Raw genomic sequence first — 20,812 nt, forward strand, 5'->3', positions numbered from 1 at the left:
CGGTTGGTGACCTCAACTTGGCCATTGGCTTGGGGATGTCCGGGGGAAGAAAAACATGGTTGAATTTGGAGGTCCGCACAGAACTTCTTGTACTTGGCGTTGTCGAATTGTTTGCCGTTGTCGGAAACAATGGCCTGGGAAATGCCAAATCTGCAAACGATCGACTGCCAGATGAACTTGGTTGTGTTCCGCTCGGTAATGGTGGCAAGGGGTTCTGCCTCTACCCACTTAGTAAAATAATCAATGGCGACAATGGCAAATTTGGTCTGGCCTCGGCTGGTGGGTAAAGGGCCAACTAGGTCGATCCCCCACTTGGCGAACGGGTAGGGGCTGCAAAGTGTGATCAATTCAGTAGGAGGGGCATGTGGGATATTGGAAAAACGCTGACACTTATCACATTTGAGCACGAAGTCAGCCACATCTTCATTGAGAGTAGGCCAGAAATATCCAATGCGAAGTATCTTGTGGGCCAGGGACCTACCGCCCCAGTGATTGCAGCAGATACCCTCATGAATTTCTTGCATCACATAAGTTGCTTGAGTCAGATTGAGGCACCGCAGATAGGGGCGTGAGAAACCACATTTGTACAAATTGCCGCTGACAAGGATGTAATTGGACGACCGGGCCCTGACTTTGGTGGCTTGCTGTTGGTCGTCTGGAAGTTCCCCCATTGTTAGAAATAGAAAGATGTTCGATGCCCAAGGGATGGGCTCATTTCGGAGGAATTGTATTTCATGCTGGTCGGGGGAAATGGCGGGGTGGGATAGGTATTCGAGGCACATACCACTGCCGAGGTCGGATTGATCTGCGGAAGCCAACTAGGCCATCTCATCTGCCTTAGAGTTCTCCGCCCGAGGAATGTGCTTGATGTGGAAGGTATTGAAGAGGCAAACAAGGAGAAGTACAAGATCCCTGTAAGCCCGCATTGTGTCCTCCTTGGCATCGAATTCTCCCGTGATCTGTCCGATGATGAGCTGGAAGTCACTGAGCACTCGGATGTGGCTGACACCAATGTCCCTGGCTAGGCGAAGGCCTGCTATCAATGCCTCATATTCAACCTCATTGTTACTGGCCTCAAATAAGAAACGTAGTGCACATTTGAAATAACCACCCTCAAGGGCGGTGAGGATGAGGCCAGCCCCACTACCTTGCCTGCGGGATGATCCATCGACGTTGAGAGTCCAAGAGTGAGGGTCTTCTAGCTCGATGGGAGCTGGTGGGGGTGGAGAGGTAGTGGTTGGGGTAGGATTAGTGAATTCTAAGATGAAGTCGGCGATAGCCTGCCCCTCAATTGCTGTTCGAGACCAGTAAGAGATGTCAAATTGGCCGAGTTCCACTGACCACTGCATGAGTCTGCCGGAAAGTTCTAGTTGCTGCATGACCTTCTTCAAGGGTTGATCGGTGAGGACCACTATGGAATGGGCTTGAAAATAAGGACAGAGTCGTCTGGAGGCGGTGACCAAGGCCAAGGACAATTTTTCTAACAGTGGGTAGTTCTGCTCCGCTCCCCTGAGGGCCCGACTGATGTAGTAGACCGGTCGTTGGACAGAGTCGTTTTCCCTGATAAGTGTTGTACTGACAGCGGTGCTTGATACGGCTAAGTAGAGGGAAAGGGGCTCGCCCGTGATTGCCTGTGAAAGGAGGGGAGGGTTGGCCATGCACTGTTTCACCTGTTGAAAAGCCTCTTCGGATTCAGCCGTCCATTCAAAAGTTTGCCGAAGAACTTTGAAGAATGGTAGGCACTTATCTGTTGCGCGGGAAATGAAGCGGTTGAGGGCTGCAACTCGGACAGTGAGTCGTTGGACCTCCTTAACCGTTCTGGGTGACTGCATCTCGACCAAGGCCTTGATCTTTTCAAGGTTAGCTTCAATGCCCCGCTGACTGACCATAAAACCCCGAAACTTCCCAGATCCTACGCCGAAAGCGCACTTCTCTAGATTGAGCTTCATTTGGTACTTGCGCAGGGTGGCGAACGTCTCCCGCAGGTCGGTTAGATGATCAGTGGTGAGTTTGCTCTTGACTAGCATGTCCTCGACATATACTTCCATATTCCGACCTATCTGGTGATGGAAGACGGCATTGACCAACCGTTGGTAGGTGGCCCCAGCGTTCTTCAATTCGAATGGCATTACTCGGTAATGGTAGGTACCTCGGTCGGTAATGAAGGATGTATGTTCCCGATTGGACGGGTGCATCAGGATTTGGTTGTAACCAGAGAAAGCATCCATGAAGTTGAGCATTTGATGACCGACCGTGGCGTCGACCAGCAGATCTATGCGGGGAAGAGGATAGCTGTCTTTGGGGAAAGCTCGGTTTAGGTCAGAGTAATCGACACAGAGTCACCATTTGCCATTGTTCTTGCGGACTAGGACCACGTTTGACAACCATTTAGGGTAGTCGATGTTTTTTTATGAATTGGGCCTCAAGGAGCTTGTCGACCTCTGCAGCTATAAGAGCATTGCATTCCGGATGAAAGATGCGCTGCTTCTGGCAGTAAGGTCGGAAATGAGGTTCAATACTGAGGCGATGAGTTATGAAAGAAGGGTCAATGCCTGGCATATCTGAATGAGTCCAGGCGAATACGTCATTGTGCTCGGTCAGAAGGGCAGTGAGGTCGACCTTAGCTTGGGGGAAAAGTTGGCTGCCGATCTTGGCAGTCTTCATGGGGTTGGCTGGATCGATGGGAACCTCAATGAGCTCCTCAACCGGTTCTCCTCTAACCAGCTCGTCCTTATCTCGGACGTCAAGTCCTTCAATGATCATGGCCTCCTTCAGCTTGACTTCCTTGAGTGAGGCGACATAACATTCCCTGGCTACAGTCTGCTCTCCCCTTACCGTCCCGACGCCCAAGTTGGTAGGGAACTTTATGGCGAGGTGGTAGGTTCAAGTGATAGCTTGGAAAGCGTTGAGGGCGGTGCGGCCAAGGATGATATTGTAGGCAGAGGGACAGTCGACCACAAGGAAAGTGGCCAACTTGGTAGTTTGCCGTGGGTATTCGCCAATGGTGAGGGGGAGATCGATGGAGCCGATGGAGGTCACCCGGTCGCCAGTGAAACCGACCAAAGGGGTTTGGAGGGGAGACAGGCTTTCCCCCCCAATCTTGAGCTGGCGGAAACAGTTGAGGAATATGATGTCTGAAGAACTGCCGTTGTCGATGAAGACCCGTCTGACCTTATAGTTAGAGAGGAGGGCAGAAATGACGAGTGGGTCATCATGAGGATAACGGATGCCTGTACAGTCGGCGTCCGTGAAGGTGATGGGCTCTGTCCACTGCTTGGGCTATTTGGAGGGTCGGTCTACCGTGGTAACCGCTCTGTCCGAGCCTTGCCTTATCTTCCTGAGTTCCGCCCTCTGAGCGGAGCGGGACGGTCTGCCACAAGCAAGGCCACCTGAAATGACTCGGATTTCACCAACTGGCAGAGGGGGATTACTTGGCGGCCGAGGTTGTTGTGGGGGGCGATCATGGCCTTGGTTAGGTGGGGCTGGCTGCCAGGGTGGGGTACGCCGGCGGTTGTTTCTGAGGGGCTCGGTTCTTTGCCTCTGCTGTGGGCGGGTGTTCGTGAATCGGCTAAGACGCCCTTGACGAATGAGGGTCTCGACCTGATCCTTGAGGTTGATGTAGTCATCGGTGTTGTGGTCATGGTCCTGGTGGAAACGACAATATTTGGACTGGTCTTTCCGGTTGGAAGGGGTCCGTGAGGGTAGGGGCCATTTGAGGGGGTAGTCCCGTTGGATCTAGTGGAGGACTTGTTCCATGGGAGAATTAAGGGGCGTGCACCGCTCGAACCGACCGGTCGGTCGAGCTGGTGCCGATCGGTCAGCGCGAGGAGGTCAGTTGGTATAATAGGGTGTTTGGTTGTTATACTAGGTGTTTTTGGGTTCTGAGCCTTTTCTCTTTTCTTTGGGGGTCGGATTTTTAGATATTGGATCCTGCCGAGCGGCTAGTGAATCTTCGGCATTCATGTATTTCTGGGCTTTGGAGAGTAGGGCAGCCATGGAGGTCGGGGGGTTTTTGGAGAGGGAGAAGAGGAAATCGGACGATCGTAGCCTGGCCATGAAAGCCGTGAGGATGACCTTGTCATCGTTTTCCGCTACCTGCAGGGCTTCGGTGTTGAAGCGGGTAACGAAACTGCGTAGCGACTCCCCCTCAGTCTGGCCGGATGTTGAGGAGTTGGGTTGCAGGGTGGCGTTGGCGCTGGGCTCCAATGAAATGGCTAAGGAAGGAGTCGCTGAGATGCTGGAAAGTAGAGACAGAGTCTGCTGGTAACTGGCTGAACCACAGTTGAGCTGACCCCTTCAGTGTTACGGGGAAAGCCCGACACATGATCCCGTCAGGGAAGGCATGGAGGATCATGAGGGTACGGTAGGTCTCCAGATGGTCGACTAGGTCCGTCGTACCGTCAAAAGAGTCAATGGTGGGCATCTTGAACTTGGCGGACAGAGGATTGTCCCGGATGGAGGCAACAAATGGTGAGTTTGCCGTGGTAGAGGGTTTATGCTGAATGTTCTGCATGACCCCTTGGAGCTGGAGTTTCATTGCTCGGAGTTCAGTGACCCAGAGGGAAATGTGGTCACCATGGTCAGTCAATGGGGGCTGGACGCTGTTGTCCTTCCATTCAGGGGCTAGTGCCACGACCGAAGGGTGTGAGGGTGGAGGTGGTAGATTTACATGCCGGGGGGGGGGGAGGTTACAAACCTTCCAAGTTGGGTGGATAGGGTTGCAGAACAGTATGGCTCTGGGCTCTTTCTTGGTTGGGTGGGATATCTGGAGGTGGTGGAGGAGGCATCAGAGGGTTTCTTTGGAGTAAAGCATTTATCAGGGCCTGGTTTTGTTCGGCCATGCGGTTAATGCTGTTGGTAAGCTCAATGATATACTGTAGTGGGTTGTTTGGATTGGGAGGGTCGGTTTGATGGTCGGCTACATTATGGTGAGAAGCCATGGATTTAGTCGTAACCATACACTTGGATGGGTAGCATGAAAAGGTTGGTAGGACAGGGTCCAGATAAGAACCAGTTCCCACAGACGGCGCCAACTGATAATACAGTTTGCTCCAGTGAATGGATCAGACTAGTCCAAGCTCCTCAAGCCCAAGTCCAAATGATCAAGCCCACCGGATAACCTGCAAACAAGTTCAACGGGGAACGGGGTAGTCCCCCAGTGAACCCTCCGACGAGCAAGTTAGGAAGAAAAGTGGAGTATAGAGGGAGAGATTAGAGATAGAAAACTTAACCTTCTTCTTGTCTTCAACGTTTGCTTATATCTTTTGGTAATCATTTCACTATCCCTTCCGACTTGCCCTCCTCACCGAAAGTCTATGCTGTAGCTTACCTTGTTCATGGTAAGGGGGTCCTGTTTCGACGGAGATGTGTTGTCGTAATAAATGCTGTGATGGGCTGTATTAATGGTGATGTGCAGTGGCAATAACTTTGCAGATCTTTGTCTGCTGATGTGGCTCGTCCTTTTCTTGCCGTGTGTCTGAATGTCATTGGCTCTTTATGCCATGTTGGACTCCAACTGTTCTGAACCTCACCAGCTGGGTTATGCATTGGGCTCCAAGTGATGGGCTTGGATTGTCCATAGGTGATTCGTGGCCTTTATGGACTTATACACGTCAGATACAATTCCGCAACTTTATTGTTAGCTAAAAATGACAAAAAATATTTTTCCTATGATTTATTTCCTTTCCTGATGACTAGATGAGGCCATTAGTATTCTGGATAGAGGAACAAGGATTTTGGAATAGAGAATCATTACTCACAAATAGATACATGTATGCTTTATATCATTGTCTATAGATTAAAAAGGTGAAAAAATGTAAAAATTAAAAACTGCCAGTTTAAAGAGGATTAGATGACATTACATATTATGACCTATGCTTCACATCATAGGAATGGTTGTAGGCTTTTTAAAATTCACGTTATTTGCATACAAGTGCATTTGAAATTTTAATTGCTTCATCATCTTGATTTTCAAAAATTGTCAACTTTGAAATTGGGCCAAAGCGTTGGTGAAAGCCAAATGTTCGATAATTTGTTGACAAGTTATTTGGCTACATATCCAAGTGTAATAGTTTTGTAATATTTTTTTCACATTTTATATTTATAGAAATTAATATAATATTTTTCTTCTTCGTTACAATTCTTTTTTTGTTACGTAAGTATTTGCTTTCTCAATGTTAGAATCCTACATACTACCAAAAAAATAAAAAATAAAAACAAAAAAAATGGATTATCAAGAACAAATTTAATAAACAGACAGCAATTATTTTTCAATATTTCCATAATAAAGTCACACATAAGACTTTGAGGTATTACATAAGAGGACTTGTTACATATCACTCCATGAAATTACACACACTATGACAATGGAAACAATACAGAAGTTACCACATTTGCAATGTTACCCCTCTCTTCCACACCTCTGTAATATGTTTTATTTAATAGTACTTTAATAAGATAGAAGTTACCATGAAATGCACCTGCACCCCACACTCTTATTATATGACTCATGAAATGAGCAAAAGCCACAGAGAGGGCTAGGAAACAGAAGTTGTTTAGGGGCATTGGAAGTTAGTAGGAATATTTCTCCCACAAACGTTAACAAGCAAGCTCAATGCAACATGTACGTTGGGGACCAATGGGTTTGCCTTAATCACAGTACAAAGGCACAAAGCAACCTCAAGGTCAACAAGTCCAGGAAAGAGACTGCAGCATGGTTTTACCGGAGGTGTACCTATTGCAATATTAAGCAATCCATTGAGCAAATTGGCACATACACCTAGTTTTAGGGCATTTATGGGGCAGGTGCCTGTGGAAGGGCTCGGAGTTGGAGGTGGAGGTGGAGGTGGAGGTCTCGGAGTTGGAGGTGGAGGTGGAGGCGGAGCACACTGTGCACTTGCAAAGGCAAAGAAGAGAAGGTTGAGCAAAAAAAACAAGGCAAGTGATGCACTATTGCTCTTGGAACCCATCTCTCTCAAACCCTTAAGAAAAAAAATAACAAAACTTTCTAGACTGTTGATGGTAGAAATTAGCAATTTCTAAAAGGGTAATTGTGATGGTGGAGAAAATATGAAGGGAAGAGTGGGTTTTTATAGGATGCAAGGAGGGTTAGGCCTTGAATTGAAGTGGGAGAAGGCAAAATACTTTGTGACTTGCAATAAAAACGCTCCATTCCTCCTCCTTTTTTCTTTGTTCTTTTTTTAATTTTATTTATGCGTTCGTGTGTTTTAACCAGATCAATAAATAATATATTTTTGTAAAATATATATATTTATAAATTATGTATTATAGCATGTATGTACAGTTGTAAATTTAAAAAGGGTATTGACTCATAAATCTTAAAATTACAACTTATAAACCAATTAGTTTCATAATTATTTTAAAGATATTGTTTTATGCATCAATTGATATATCAATTAGTATACCAACATATGCTATAATATTATTATTTCAAAACTATAACCTTACCCATTATACAAATTACAAAAACTCAAAACCTCTAAAATTATACCAATTAGTGCACATAACATTATTCTTATTTTAATGAACACACAAGTCCTTATTAATGTAAATTGACATATTTGTTACTGTTTTTATGATATGGTCAATTTGAAGATTCCCTCCTTAATTTTAGTTATTTACCATATTCTATATGTCACATTTCAAAAAAGTACCCTGAAGGATTTTTGAAGTCATTTTTGTGGTTTGAATAAATCACATTTCATATTCAATCCATCCAAAATATAACATTTTGAAAATCAAACCACATTCCACATGTCACATTTCAATAAAGTACAGTCATATTGCTGGTTTCGACAAATCGCATTTCACGTTTAATTCACCCAAAATGTGGCATGCTCATTTTGGAAATCAAACTACATTCCACATTCAATCCACTCAAAATGTAACATCCCATTATGGAAATCAATCATTATACCACATTTCAAAAATCACATTCCAAAAAAAAAAAATAATAATAATAAAAAAAAAAATGAGCCCAACAATCAATAAGGGCAAAAACATCCTAACGTGACACTAATATATTAAATAGAATCTCATAGAAAATATTTTCAAATGAGCAAGACCTATCGGTCAATATAAATATATATATATATATATATAAAAAGGGCTTCATGGTATGTAGATTTCTGAAATGAGATTTTGAAGTAGTTTTCACAATTTAGGATTCAGACCATTATGTGATTAATATATGAATTAAATTGTAAAATTAATTTTATATAATTGATATGTGATATTTATGTTAATTTTAAAAATAGAAATCAGATAACAATTCTTCCTGTAATATTAAATATATATATATATATATCTTTAATTACGCTTTCATGTATATATATATATATATGAAGAACTTAAATTTAAAATTGTCACAACCGTGCTTTAATTCTTTGCTACACGCCCACCCTTTGTCAAGTTGCTTTTAAAAATGTTAGAATTTCTGAAAGTTTTATTAACATATTAACAGTCCGTGGTATAAAAATAACATATTAACAGCCTGTGGTATAAAAAATATATTATATGTTATTACATTAAAGTATAAGTTTATTTCAGATATGTGACCGCCCTTCATATTCCTTTTATTTATTTATTTATTTTTTAAATGATTGCCCTTTATATCTACGACACATGGGATTAAAGTATAAAATTAAAATTTTTAGACAATAATATAACAAAGGTATTTAATTTATCATAACTAATGTTAATTTTGGGTCATAGCTCTTGAGAAGAGAACATAGATTAGGAGTCAGGTTTAAAACTTTTTAGATATAAATAATTTATTGAGGTCTGTTTATATAAGATTTTTCTCTGGTTTTATTGGGTCTCTAACTAGTGAATAGTGGGTTTGGTCCCTCTAAATTAGTCAATCTAATAGGTCGGTTAGTAGTGGTTCAATTTTGGGTGTCCAGATCTATTTCCTTGCTGTCCAGATTTATCAGTTCAATAGATTGGTGCTGCATTTTGCTCTGAATCTGGGTGGAGATTGATCTAGTTTCTCTGCAGTGGTTTTGTTCCTTAAGCCCCATTTGTTGGTCAGATTTATCAGTTGTGTGATTTGGTGTTTCAAGCCCAGATGGTGGTTCTATTTTTGAACAGGATTGCTTCCCTTTTCTGAACAGGATTGTTTCAAGCCCAGTTGTGGTAGGAGTTTTGCTCAGTTTTTGGTGTTTGTGTTCAGTGCAATTTGCTGATATGCAGTCTGTTTGCTTTATTTCTGTTCCTTTTTGTGTTGTTGTTGGTTTCTCACCAACTGGAACTTGGAGCTTCAGTTAGATCCAAACTCTTCTTTATTGATGTCTTGTATCCTTTTTGTATACTTTCATCAATAAAGATTTTCTTTGCCGATCAAAAAAAAAAAAAAGTTAAAAAAAAACGATGAGGAGTCCAAAAATTAATCACGTTTATTTAAAAAAAAATATTATTCAAAGTTTTAATATGAATTATATCACAAATTTCTAATAATATAAAAAAGTGTCAAGCACATCTCAATATATCTAACTTTAGTAAATGGATTGTTTTACAATTATTATCTTTCGCAATTCAACACTGATAAAAAAAAATATATGATTACTTTATAGGAGTTTGATCAAAACCCTCTCATAATAAAATTTTAATGCATTAAAGATAAGTACAAATTTTATTTTTTTAAAAGTCTAGCACACAACACTATTATCAAAATATTTTTAGTGATGATATAACTTTTGATCTAGATGTCAGTTTTTAATAAAATTTGTATTTTTAGAATCCTCTCATCAAGATCTATCAAATAAGATCCATGGTGACTCCAAAATTCTTTCAAAAAAATTACCATCGAAATTAACATAAACAGTAAAATTTTATTCTGTTTCACACTAATAGCAGAATAAATAACTCAAGAACACACTACCAGAGTAAAATTTTATTATCATTCTGGAACAGAGCATCAAAAAAAAAAAAAATAGAGTACAAATTAAATAACAAGTAGAGATAAAATTTTACTTTCGTATTTATAAACTAATAAACAAACACCATTACAACAATCAAATAGTGAAAAAAACAAACTCCAACTCTAACACAAACAAAACTCTAACTCTAACTCGAACAGAGATCGAATGAAGATCTCCAACTCAATGAAGCTCTGTTATATACAACTCAATGAAGCTATACTCGATAAATTTCTCTTGCTTTACAACTTGATAAAAGCAGCGGTTAATCTCGCGTAACTTCGAATCAGAAAATAATAATCAATGAAGGAGAACTACTCTAGGGATGGAACGACAACATTGAGAGATTTGATTCAAATCTCTCACAAATATATGGATAGATAAGATTATCCAAAAAGAAACTTAAAAAAAATGTTACTGTATTCTCCATCAAGTACGTGCCTCTATGTGAGGGAGTTTATGAAGAAGAAGAATTACAAGTTGTCCTTTTCACCAAAAGGAGGCCCAATAGAGGAGTTTTGGCCAAATTTTCCTATTTTATATAGTAAACTTGTGTCACCTCGGCAAGAATTTCAATTCTTGTTAATGGTTCACCAACAGAAGAGTTCAGTCCTCAGAAGGGGTTAAGGCAAGGTGATCCTCTTTCCTCCTTTTTGTTCAATATTACAGCTGAGGGCCTCAATGTTTTGTTGGAAAAGGCTAAAGTTTTCGGCTTAATTAAGGGAGCTTCTATTGGGTCAGGAAATTTGAAACTGTCTCATCTCCAATTTGCCGATGACACTATTCTTTTTTGCGATGCTGAGTGGGAGGAGATAGTAAATGTTAAGAGGATTCTTAGATGCTTTGAGATTATGTCAGGCCTTAAAATAAATTTTCACAAAAGTGTGGTGTGCGGAGTTGGGATTAGTGGAGAAATTGCTCAAGCTTTTGCCTCTAAACTCTATTGTCTAAGTAAGAAGCTTCCTCTTTTGTACCTGGGCTTACCTCTAGGGGCTAACCTAAGAAGAAAGAAGACTTGGCAACCTGTGGTGGAGAAGGTAAAAGCTAAATTAGCCTTATGGAAGAGAAGGACGCTTTCTTTTGCTGGTCGTCTAACTCTGATCAAATCTGTCCTTGATAGTCTGCCTGGTTACTACCTTTCTCTCTTCAAATTACCTAAAGAGGTAGCTAAGGAAATTGATAAGTTGAGGGCAACATTTTTATGGGGTAGTTCAGAAATACGGAGGAAGATTCATTTGGTAAACTGGAAAGTTAGTAACTCTTAGTAAAGAGCATGGAGGGTTAGGCATTAGAAGGGTGAGGGACTTTAATGATTTCTTGTTAACTAAGTGGTGGTGGAGATATGGGGTGGAAGATGAATCTCTGTGGAAGAAAGTAATTTTGAACAAGTATGGGGGAGTTGGTGGTAGATGGTTACCAGTGATGGAAGGGACTGGCAAAGAATCTTTTGTTTGGAGTGATATTCTGGGTGTGTTAAGGGCTAATGCTGAGCTTTTTGAATTTTTTACGTCTAATTGCAAGCTTGTGATAGGAAATGGGTGTAGGATTCACTTTTGGCATGATAAGTGGCTGTTGAATGTTCAATTGAAGGTAGAGCTCCCAAGGTTGTTTAGATTATCTGTGGATAAAGAGGGGAATCTGAGCTCTTTCATGCAGAGGAGAGATATCTCAGGAAATTGGAGGTTTCTGTTTTCAAGATCACTTCTTGCTTGGGAGGAAGAGGAGGTTCAAAGGCTGCAAGACTTGACTGGAGATGCTCCCAGGATTAATGAGGAGCTGCCAGACTCAGTCAGGTGGACTGCATCTCCTTCAGGTCAATTCACTGTGGCATCAATGAGGAAATGGTATGAGGTGATTCAAGGCCCAAAATTGCAGGTTCCTTATCTGTTATGGAGAGGTGTGGCCCCTCTAAAAGCTTAATTTTTGAGCTGGTTGGCATGGAGGGGCAGGGTTAAAACCATTAGTCTTTTACAGAGGTTTAGGGCCTTAAGTAGTAATGTGGAGAATCTGTGCCTTTTCTGCAAGATGGAACCAGAGTCCGTGGATCATATGTTCCTGCAATGCTCGGAGATTTGGAAGGTTTGGTCATCTTTGCTTCAATGGTGGGGAGTATCTTGGGTCATTCCTACTACAGTTGATGGTGTGCTGTTATGGTGGCTGGGAACAAATTTTAAGAAGTCAGTTGTGAGGATTTGGAGGCTTGTTCCAATTGCAATGTTATGGTCAGTATGGAGGTTAAGAAATGAGTGTGTTTTTAAAGGAAATCAGCCTAATATGGATGAGCTTGGTGAAATACTGAAAGTTAGGGTTGGGTTGTGGGCCAAGTCTGGGCTGCCAGATTTTCACTATTCAGTGCATGATGTAGTGGCTAATCTGAATCAGGTGACTTGTTGCTTATAGGGATTTGCTGCTGGGTTGTATGTGCTTCTGGGGTGTGTGTGCTTGGTATGTTGCCCTCTATGTAGTCTGCTTCATGCCAGATGGGGTGTGTATGCTTCTGCTCTAGTCTGCTTTAATCAGGGTAGTCTGCCAATCTGAATTAGGGGAGTCAGATTAGCAATGTGGAGAATCTGGGAAGTCTGCTAATCTGTGTCTGCCATTCTGTGTTTGCTGGTCTGCTCTGGCATGCTCATGCTAATCTGAATCAGTATGCTAATCTGATTTAGATCAGATGCTGTGTGTTGGTTGTGCTGCTGTTTGTAGGTTCTATGCTGTTTGTAGGTTCTAATCTGATTTAGATCAGATGCTTTGAATCAGGTATGATCAAAGGAAGTCTGCCTTATGCTGTGTGTAGCCAGGTATGAATCTAGGAAGTTTGCTGCTGGTTGTGCTGCTGTTTGTTGCTTCTATGCTGTTGTTGGTCTGGCTGTAGGCTAATTCGGGTGTGAGAAGCTGTAGTAGTGTATCTCTGTTCTGTGTTCTTTTCTTTTCTTTTCTCTTTTGTTTCCTTTATTGGTTTCTCACCAATTTAGGGTCTTGTGCTATCTACTCTTCTCTCTTTATTGATGAAAGTTTTGTATGTTATACTTTCTTCATCAATAAAGTTTTCTTTTGTTGATCAAAAAAAAAAAAAAATCAATGCCGTAAGTTTTACATTATTTTTTAAATTTTATTAGTATATATAGCAGTATCACACTTCTCCTCTTCTCATCTTTAACCCCCCTTATAATTCCCCAAACTCAATTTGTTTAGATGAAATAGGCAAAAAATGAAAAAAAAGAAAAAAAATTAACTCCTATGAGTTTATTTAGCTTGAAAGTGGTGGAAAGTATAAGAAAACTAATTTTTTTGTACAACTCATATTAGTACTGTAACTAATTTTTTATTTCTTGCAAAAAAACACAAACAAATACAAGAAAAATTGAATGTGTGAGTTATATATAACTAAACTTTTAAATTTTTCTATCTTTTTCTTACAAAATTTGTATCTTAATCAAATGCTTGTAAGAAAAAATATTTTCTTTTTTATTTCTTTTCTTTCACATCATTTTCTTTTAGTTTTATCTTCTACCAAATTTTCTTTTTCATCAAGCAGAGGCTTAAAGATAAAATTGAAAAAACAAAATAAAAAGATGAATCATTATTCATATATATTGGTCCCTCTATATTGAAATCTTGGATCCATTCCCAAATACCAGAGTGCACAAAAAAAAAAAAAAGAAAACAAAAGAAAGAGAAGTATGACCACATTAATTACGTGATAATTAAGAGTGCCAAGTCAATGCCAAACTCGCACTACTATGGAATAGTTATGTTCTCACTAATGATGCATGTTTGTTCGCCTTAAAAAGTTCTGCAAGTTTGGTTTTGGAGATGCTACAAATACAAAAATGGATTACATAATCAAAACACACAATATTTATGACAATTTGTTAGTAAAATCTATTTATGAAAAATTGTATGTATCTATGTACATTTTGTGTCTAATTCTATAACTAATTTATATATTTGTAGATTTGTTTAATAGAGATAGGAATGGTCAGAAAACAATGGATTGACAATTCAGTCATCTTTATGAGTATTTTCAAGGAACTCTTTAAATGAGGCTGGTTATTATTATAACTAATATTATCATGTTTTAGTCACTCAAATAGGTTAGTTATTACAATAGTTCAAGGTTAGCTACATTTGAAGAGCCTTGAGAGATTTTTTGAACAGTTTGTGTGTATGACTAGGTAAAATAAGAAGTAGCATTGGAATATATAGATAAAAAAATAATAATTAAACAAAATAAAAAAAATACATTTTTCATATTTTAATGAAGAGTATGATTCGTGTTGCTTTTATGCCACAACTTTACAACCATCGTGTAATTATTAAGTAGTACTGAAGCATTATAGTATTATTTTACGGATGGGTCAAACTTATGTTTGTTTGGTAGTGTTACAATTTTTCATTGATCGGAAATATCACGTAGACATTGCAACATATAATACTATAAAAATATCTGTCAAAAAATTTTAAAAAAATTCATAATGACCTTGCTTTATAAATTACAGATGTACGATCGGCTAATGTATCTATTTTTCTTCATATATTTTGTTTTGATTTTTGGATTTCATAATATTAAAAAAAAATGAAATGAAACGAAAAAATGAAGTGAGAGATCAACGATAGTAATGCATATATATTGGTTTTTCTTCGCAACTATTTAAGTTTTTCGGGTTTGGCAAATAAAATTTGCTGCTTTTTGTTTATAGTAAATCTTCTTTATTTCATTTCGTAAATTTTTTTTTTTTTTTTTTTTTTTTTTTTTTTTTTTTTTTTTTGTAAGTCTATCAAACTCAAAGACCTTTTTTTTTTTTTTTTTTGTCCTTTTCTAATGGACCATATTTAAAAAATATCAAAAAGAGAATAAAGGGGAAAAAATGTCATTTTTTGTCTTTTTAAATCTATTGGTTTTTTTGACCGTATCTAAAAATTAAGATAAATTGGGCATTTTTATTCAAACTCAAAAATTAGACTTAATTTTCAAACTCAATAATTTATTTAGAATATTTAAGACAATACTCTCTCTTATATCTTTTCTAAAAAACAGGTGTAGAAATGGCTTTTTAAATCATTTTTCTAAATGATACAAATTATCAGCCCAAAAAATAAATAAATAAAAATTTCTTTAATAGTTTATGTTAGTTAAGCTGGCATCCCCTGTTTAGAAATTATATTCTATTTCTTATTGAAATTTGTCTGTTAAGGTTGGGCAAACATTAATCTGAGGGAGAATTCCACAATATACACTCATTATCATTTGAACTTTTAGTTACTAACTCTCTTTTTTAATTATAATATTTTTCTTTAATTATGACATTATTTTGAGATATTTAGTTATGCCTCACATAATATTTTATTATGATTTTTTTTAATTATAATTCAAAAAATATAAAATTATATATATTTTTCTTTAATTATAAAATATATATAATACCTACCATTTAAAAAATATATACCATAATCTTTCCCATGACTTCAGAACTAGAATTCGATTAGTCATGTCATGTCTACATTTTATAGATTCATTTACGCCCATTCGCTATGAGCTAAACTTTTATTTTTAGGGTTGGTCCACCAATAAAAAATCATTTAAATCTCTCCTACATAAAAATTCATTCTTTTGTCCCCAATCGATCATATGACATTCGGGAAATTATATTTTCAGGTAATAATTTTTTTCAGTACACATATTTAATGAATATCTTTTTAATACATACATCAAAAAAAATTAAAATTTTCAATGTATGTCTCTTTGTTTCAATAATACCCTTATCTTCAATTTTAAAACCCCAAGCTATGTTTAGTTTCAATTTTTTGAATGTTTTTTAAAAATATAATTTAGTTTGACAAAAATAGATACAAAAAAAAATATATTTTTAAAATTTTAATTTTTTTTACCTTCTAAAAGGATAAAACATATGAAAATAATGATTTTTTTAACTTATTATTATTTTTATTAAATTAGTTTTTAGTTTTTCTTTAACATATTTAAAACCAGACGAAACAGAATCTAATTTTTCTTCCATTCACCCACCCTTCATTTGCTATCGTTGCCGTCATTTTCAATCCTCCATCACCACCACCGCCACTACTACTGTCACTCCCGACTCATTCCCTTTCATCATAGACCTCTACAATCAACCTTCAAAGTGAGTTATTCACAGCGAAGGCTTGTGGAAGTGTATAATTTATGTCAAAAAATAGTTCCAGGCAAAGAGGGAACAAGGTGACTAGAGGGAATGACAGAGAAGAGAGATGATGCTGGCAATAGAGGATGATTGTGGTGTTATAGAATTAAGATTTGAGTGGAAGAAGAAAAAGATATTATTGTATTTTCATTCTAAAACAAAATTGTATTATGAAAATATTTCATTAAATGTGTGAATTGAGAAAAATTGATATGTGAAAATAGAATTACTTATTACTTCCAACACCTCCTAATATCGTTTCTATACCCACTTTCACTTACCTCCCTCTCTTTTTCTTTTGGACGTGGAGGGTTAAGCAGTTGTTTTTTTTTTTTTTTACAAAAAAAAAGGAAAAAGATAAAGGAGACAAAAGAAAATGGATGAAGAGGATTAATTTTATTTGAATAATATTTCTATTATGATCAACTATTTTTTAATAGTTGATCATTTTGTAGCATTAACACGAACAAATTATAAAAAAAAAAAAAAAAAAAAAAAAAAAAAAAAAACTTATTTAATGTCTTATGTTAAGCATAACACCATATCCATATTAAGAAATTATAGTCCATTTCATATTATAATTTTTCCCTTAGGAATGGGCAAATGGTAGTTCGAGGGGCTAGAGCTCGATTAGTCATACTAATCTTAATGACTTCCTTGTAAAATTCAGACCTAATCTTTAAAGAATGACAATTACATCTGCCTAACAAGTGAACCAATGCATGCCCCACTGTGTTATTTTATTTTTTAAAATAGCAATTGGTATGAAATAATTGTTTTTTTTCAAAATAATATTCTTGTAAATTATAGTTAAACTATATATATGTAAATATACATTCCATTTGTTTGGGCGAATTTTTTTTTTTTTTTTTTTTTTTTTGAAATATGTTTTTTGTATTTTCTGATATTTGATACAATGAAAAATAAAAGTTAACGGAAAACATTTTCTATAATTTTTAAAAAAAAATAAAAAAGCCTATATAAGCTAAATATATTTTTCACTTTAAAAGTTGGAAAATATTTTCTGAATTAAAATCTTAGCAATAGCATTACACTACCACTGCCACTCTCACCTCTACCGCCACACCACTATCCTCACGGTCATTGTCACCATTACTATCGCTATTACCACCGCCACCACCCCACTACCATGCCACCATCTCCACCTCCACCTCCACCTCCACCTTCGTTTTACCACCACTACCACCAAACATAGAAAATGTTTTCTATTTTAAAATATTTTTTATCTAAACAAATGTATTTTAAAAAAATGTTGCTGCGAATGCAATGTTGAAGAGTACATTTAACACTATTGTTCTATAAAAATATAACTTAAATAAATAGATGTAATAATTAGATATGATGTTAAATTATAGGATAAATTATACATATTTATCTTGAGGTTTTTGACAAATACAAAAACCTCCCTTGTGGATTATAGAAACCTCTCATATTTTTGCTGACAATATCAAAATTCCCCTCCGTTAATTTAGCAGAAACACTGTTATTTTTCTATCCAAAATGACCATATTACCCCTCTTAACTAATAAACTATTTAAATGAAAATTTTCACTCACCTACCATGAGGTTTTGCATATATATTATTAAATATCCATAAATATTATACCTTAACATCCTTATAGTTTAATGTAAGACCATAATAATTAATACAATACTTATCACACTTATTTCACACTATATAAACAACGAAATATTTATCAATTTTAATTAATACATTTATTATTATTTTTTCTTTCCTTTTTTTAAGTTGAAAAAAATGAATTAATTTTTTTTCAGCAATTTGCCTTACTTATTTATTCATATGTAAGAAAATTATTTATCCTTAAATTGTTAAAACATTATTAACAAATTTTAATTTTTTATCTTTGAGTCATTAAATTTCTAGTCGATACATATTTAAGAAAAATGCGAGTTATTCTTACATGATTAAAAAAAATTAAAAAATAAATATAGAAGTTAAAAAAAAATCTAATTTCCTTACAATAAATTAAAATTAGTTTATAGAAAATGAAAGATAAAGAAACCTTTTGAGAATAATATAGAATTCAATCAATTTCTCATTTCTTACCCCTAAAAATAAAATTAATCTTTACTTGAATGGAGAAATTATTTTTGAATACTAAAATACTCAATTAATTTGTTGTATGATACTTAAAATATATTCTCCATCTTTATTTTTCTCACTTAAACTATTTTCATTAAATTAAATGTTAAAATTAATTTCACATCTTCATTAATGTTTAAATTTTTACTTTATTTTTTTTTAATTTCTCACTTTTGTTGTGTTCTGTTATTATTTATAGCAAAATGTTATTATTTAAATTATCTAATTTTACTTCTTCCGTATATCTAATACTCATATAATTTCATTGACGAGTTTGAGAAATCAGACTCTAATACTAATTTAAATACACAATGAAATAAAACACTTTCTAAAGAAGAAAAAAAATATAAATGTAATTTAATTTACCCTATTAAATATATATGAAATTATTATTTATTTTTCATAATTCTTTTTAAAATATAAATGCAATTTCTTAACTCAATTTTTTTACACAAGTTTTTGAACTTTTATAAACAAAAAAATAAAATAAAAATTCCACCATTAATGGAATGACAAATAAATTTTAAGATTTAATTTAATAAAAATAATTTAAATGAGATAAAATAAAGATGGAGAAATAGATTTTAAGTATTACAGTGTGTGAGTTGAGTATAAAACATGTGCATTCGGCAAACAAAGCATATCTAAACCCATCCTTCATAGGCCCAAATTGAATATTGCCCATTGAATTGTCGAGAAGATGAAGCGCCGAGTATGCTAAATGATGTACTGAGTAAGTCGATTAGGCAGAATCGGCAAGCAATTAAGCCAAGTACCAAAGTGAGCCCAGACTATCCCTTTCCAAAGGTATAATAGGAACTTGGATTCTAACATTCAAATGATGATGACAAACATGTCAAATTATGTAGAAAATATCTATACCATCTACACCAGAGGACTTTATAAAGAATATACATACAAGGGAAAATGTATGCACTAGGAACTAATTGAACTTTGCCTTAAAAATATCATACTCATGATATTCCCTCTTATACACAACCTACTAATTTAACCGTCAGAGTGTTAATTCCGACATCCCTGACCAAAATATTTCCTATTTTAGATATTAGAGCGAGGATTAAAGAAAGGTCTGTTTGGGATGAAATAATATTGAAGAACCACTCCTCACACTTACATAACAAATTATTTCATTATTTTATTATTCTCACATAATTTTTCCATTCAAGTAAAGATTAATTTTAATTTTAGGTATAAGAAATGATAAATTGTTTGAATTGTTTATTATTCTCAAGTGATTTCTTTATCTTTCATTCCCTATTAATTAATTTTAATTTATTGTGAGGCGATTAATTTTTTTTTACTTCTATTTTTATTTTTAAATTTTTTTTAATCGTGTAAGAATTATCAACATATGTTTTTTTAAATATGCGTCGACTAAAAATTTAATAACTCAAAGATAAAAATGAAAATTTGAGAATGATATATGATTGAGAAAAGATAAAATAATAATTTTTTTAAATATGAATAAATAAGTAATGTAAATTATCGGGAAAAATATGTATGGATTTTTTATAATGTATATGCAAAACCTCACGAGATGTGAGTAAAATTTCTTATTTAAATAGATAAATTAATTAATGGGCAATTTCGTCATTTTTGGTATGACATTAGCAAATTATGTTAAATAGCTTAACAATGGGAGAATCTTGATGATAGTTTCAAAAATAAGGGAGGTTAGTAAAATTATTGAAACCACAGGAAAGATCCTTATAATTGTCAAAAATCTTAGGAGAAGTTAGTGTAATTTATCTTAAATTATAACATACTAAAGTAAAACTCAATTTCATAGTAAAAATAATAATAATAAGCAAAATGAATTTATTTTTTATTTTTTTATTTTTTTTGGTTTGCCACTTTATTAAAAATAATATGTTCAAAAATGCTTGGGACTCCCACAGTTGGGGATCCTCATGACCTCCAAAATGATGTCGACCAATCATGTGTTTTTATTTTTTCTTTTCCTTTCTGGACCAATCACAAGTGAGTGAAGGTTGTGGGGGTTTTGTTTTTTATGAGTCTATAGTATTGTTGTAATATGTTTAACCATACTCAGAGATTTGATTCACAATAGATTTTCGTATCTGATAACGCCCCCAAAATAATACAGTAAAGATAACTCATATGCGGTCAGAGTTCACTATCACACAACCAGTAAAATGCCATGTAGGCTTACACATTTCCCAGTCATTACATGGTTACACAAATTGAGTCTCGCTCATTACATCTTAAGCCCTCGGCTTTACAAATAACAAACATACACACATAAGGCATAAATAAAAAGCCCTTGCTTCCCGAAAGTCCACCCATGCTATTGCCTTGGAGGAAACATTTCACTTACACCTGAAAATGATATTCCTGTATAGGGTGAGCCAACAGCCTAGTAAAAATAATCTAACACAATTTATGAGGTTTAGCAAAGGTATAAATACCACGTACATAAACAATACCGATATGGAAGCATCCACAAGCCCGCATATTCATATGCCACTAAGACCAATCTTATTTCATTTTCCTTCATTTCATTTCCAGTTCATATATACTACTCAATT

At 35.7% G+C, this 20,812-nt stretch overlaps 1 protein-coding gene across 1 annotated transcript; it reads left to right on the forward strand.

Moving 5' to 3' along the window:
* Positions 1–6,795: 6,795 nt before the first annotated feature.
* On the forward strand, positions 6,796–12,815 carry LOC145802830 (uncharacterized). Its single transcript, XM_082895621.1, has 7 exons — positions 6,796–6,917; positions 10,507–11,176; positions 11,268–11,782; positions 11,888–12,320; positions 12,482–12,551; positions 12,642–12,651; positions 12,737–12,815. The coding sequence occupies exons 1-7, from the start codon at positions 6,796–6,798 to the stop codon at positions 12,813–12,815; spliced, it is 1,899 nt and encodes a 632-aa protein (XP_082751747.1).
* The last annotated feature ends 7,997 nt before the right edge of the window (positions 12,816–20,812 follow it).

This window comes from Camellia sinensis, chromosome 11 (genome assembly GCF_055761805.1).
Source record: "Camellia sinensis isolate YWXY chromosome 11, ASM5576180v1, whole genome shotgun sequence".
In the NCBI taxonomy this organism is placed as follows: Eukaryota; Viridiplantae; Streptophyta; class Magnoliopsida; order Ericales; family Theaceae; genus Camellia; species Camellia sinensis.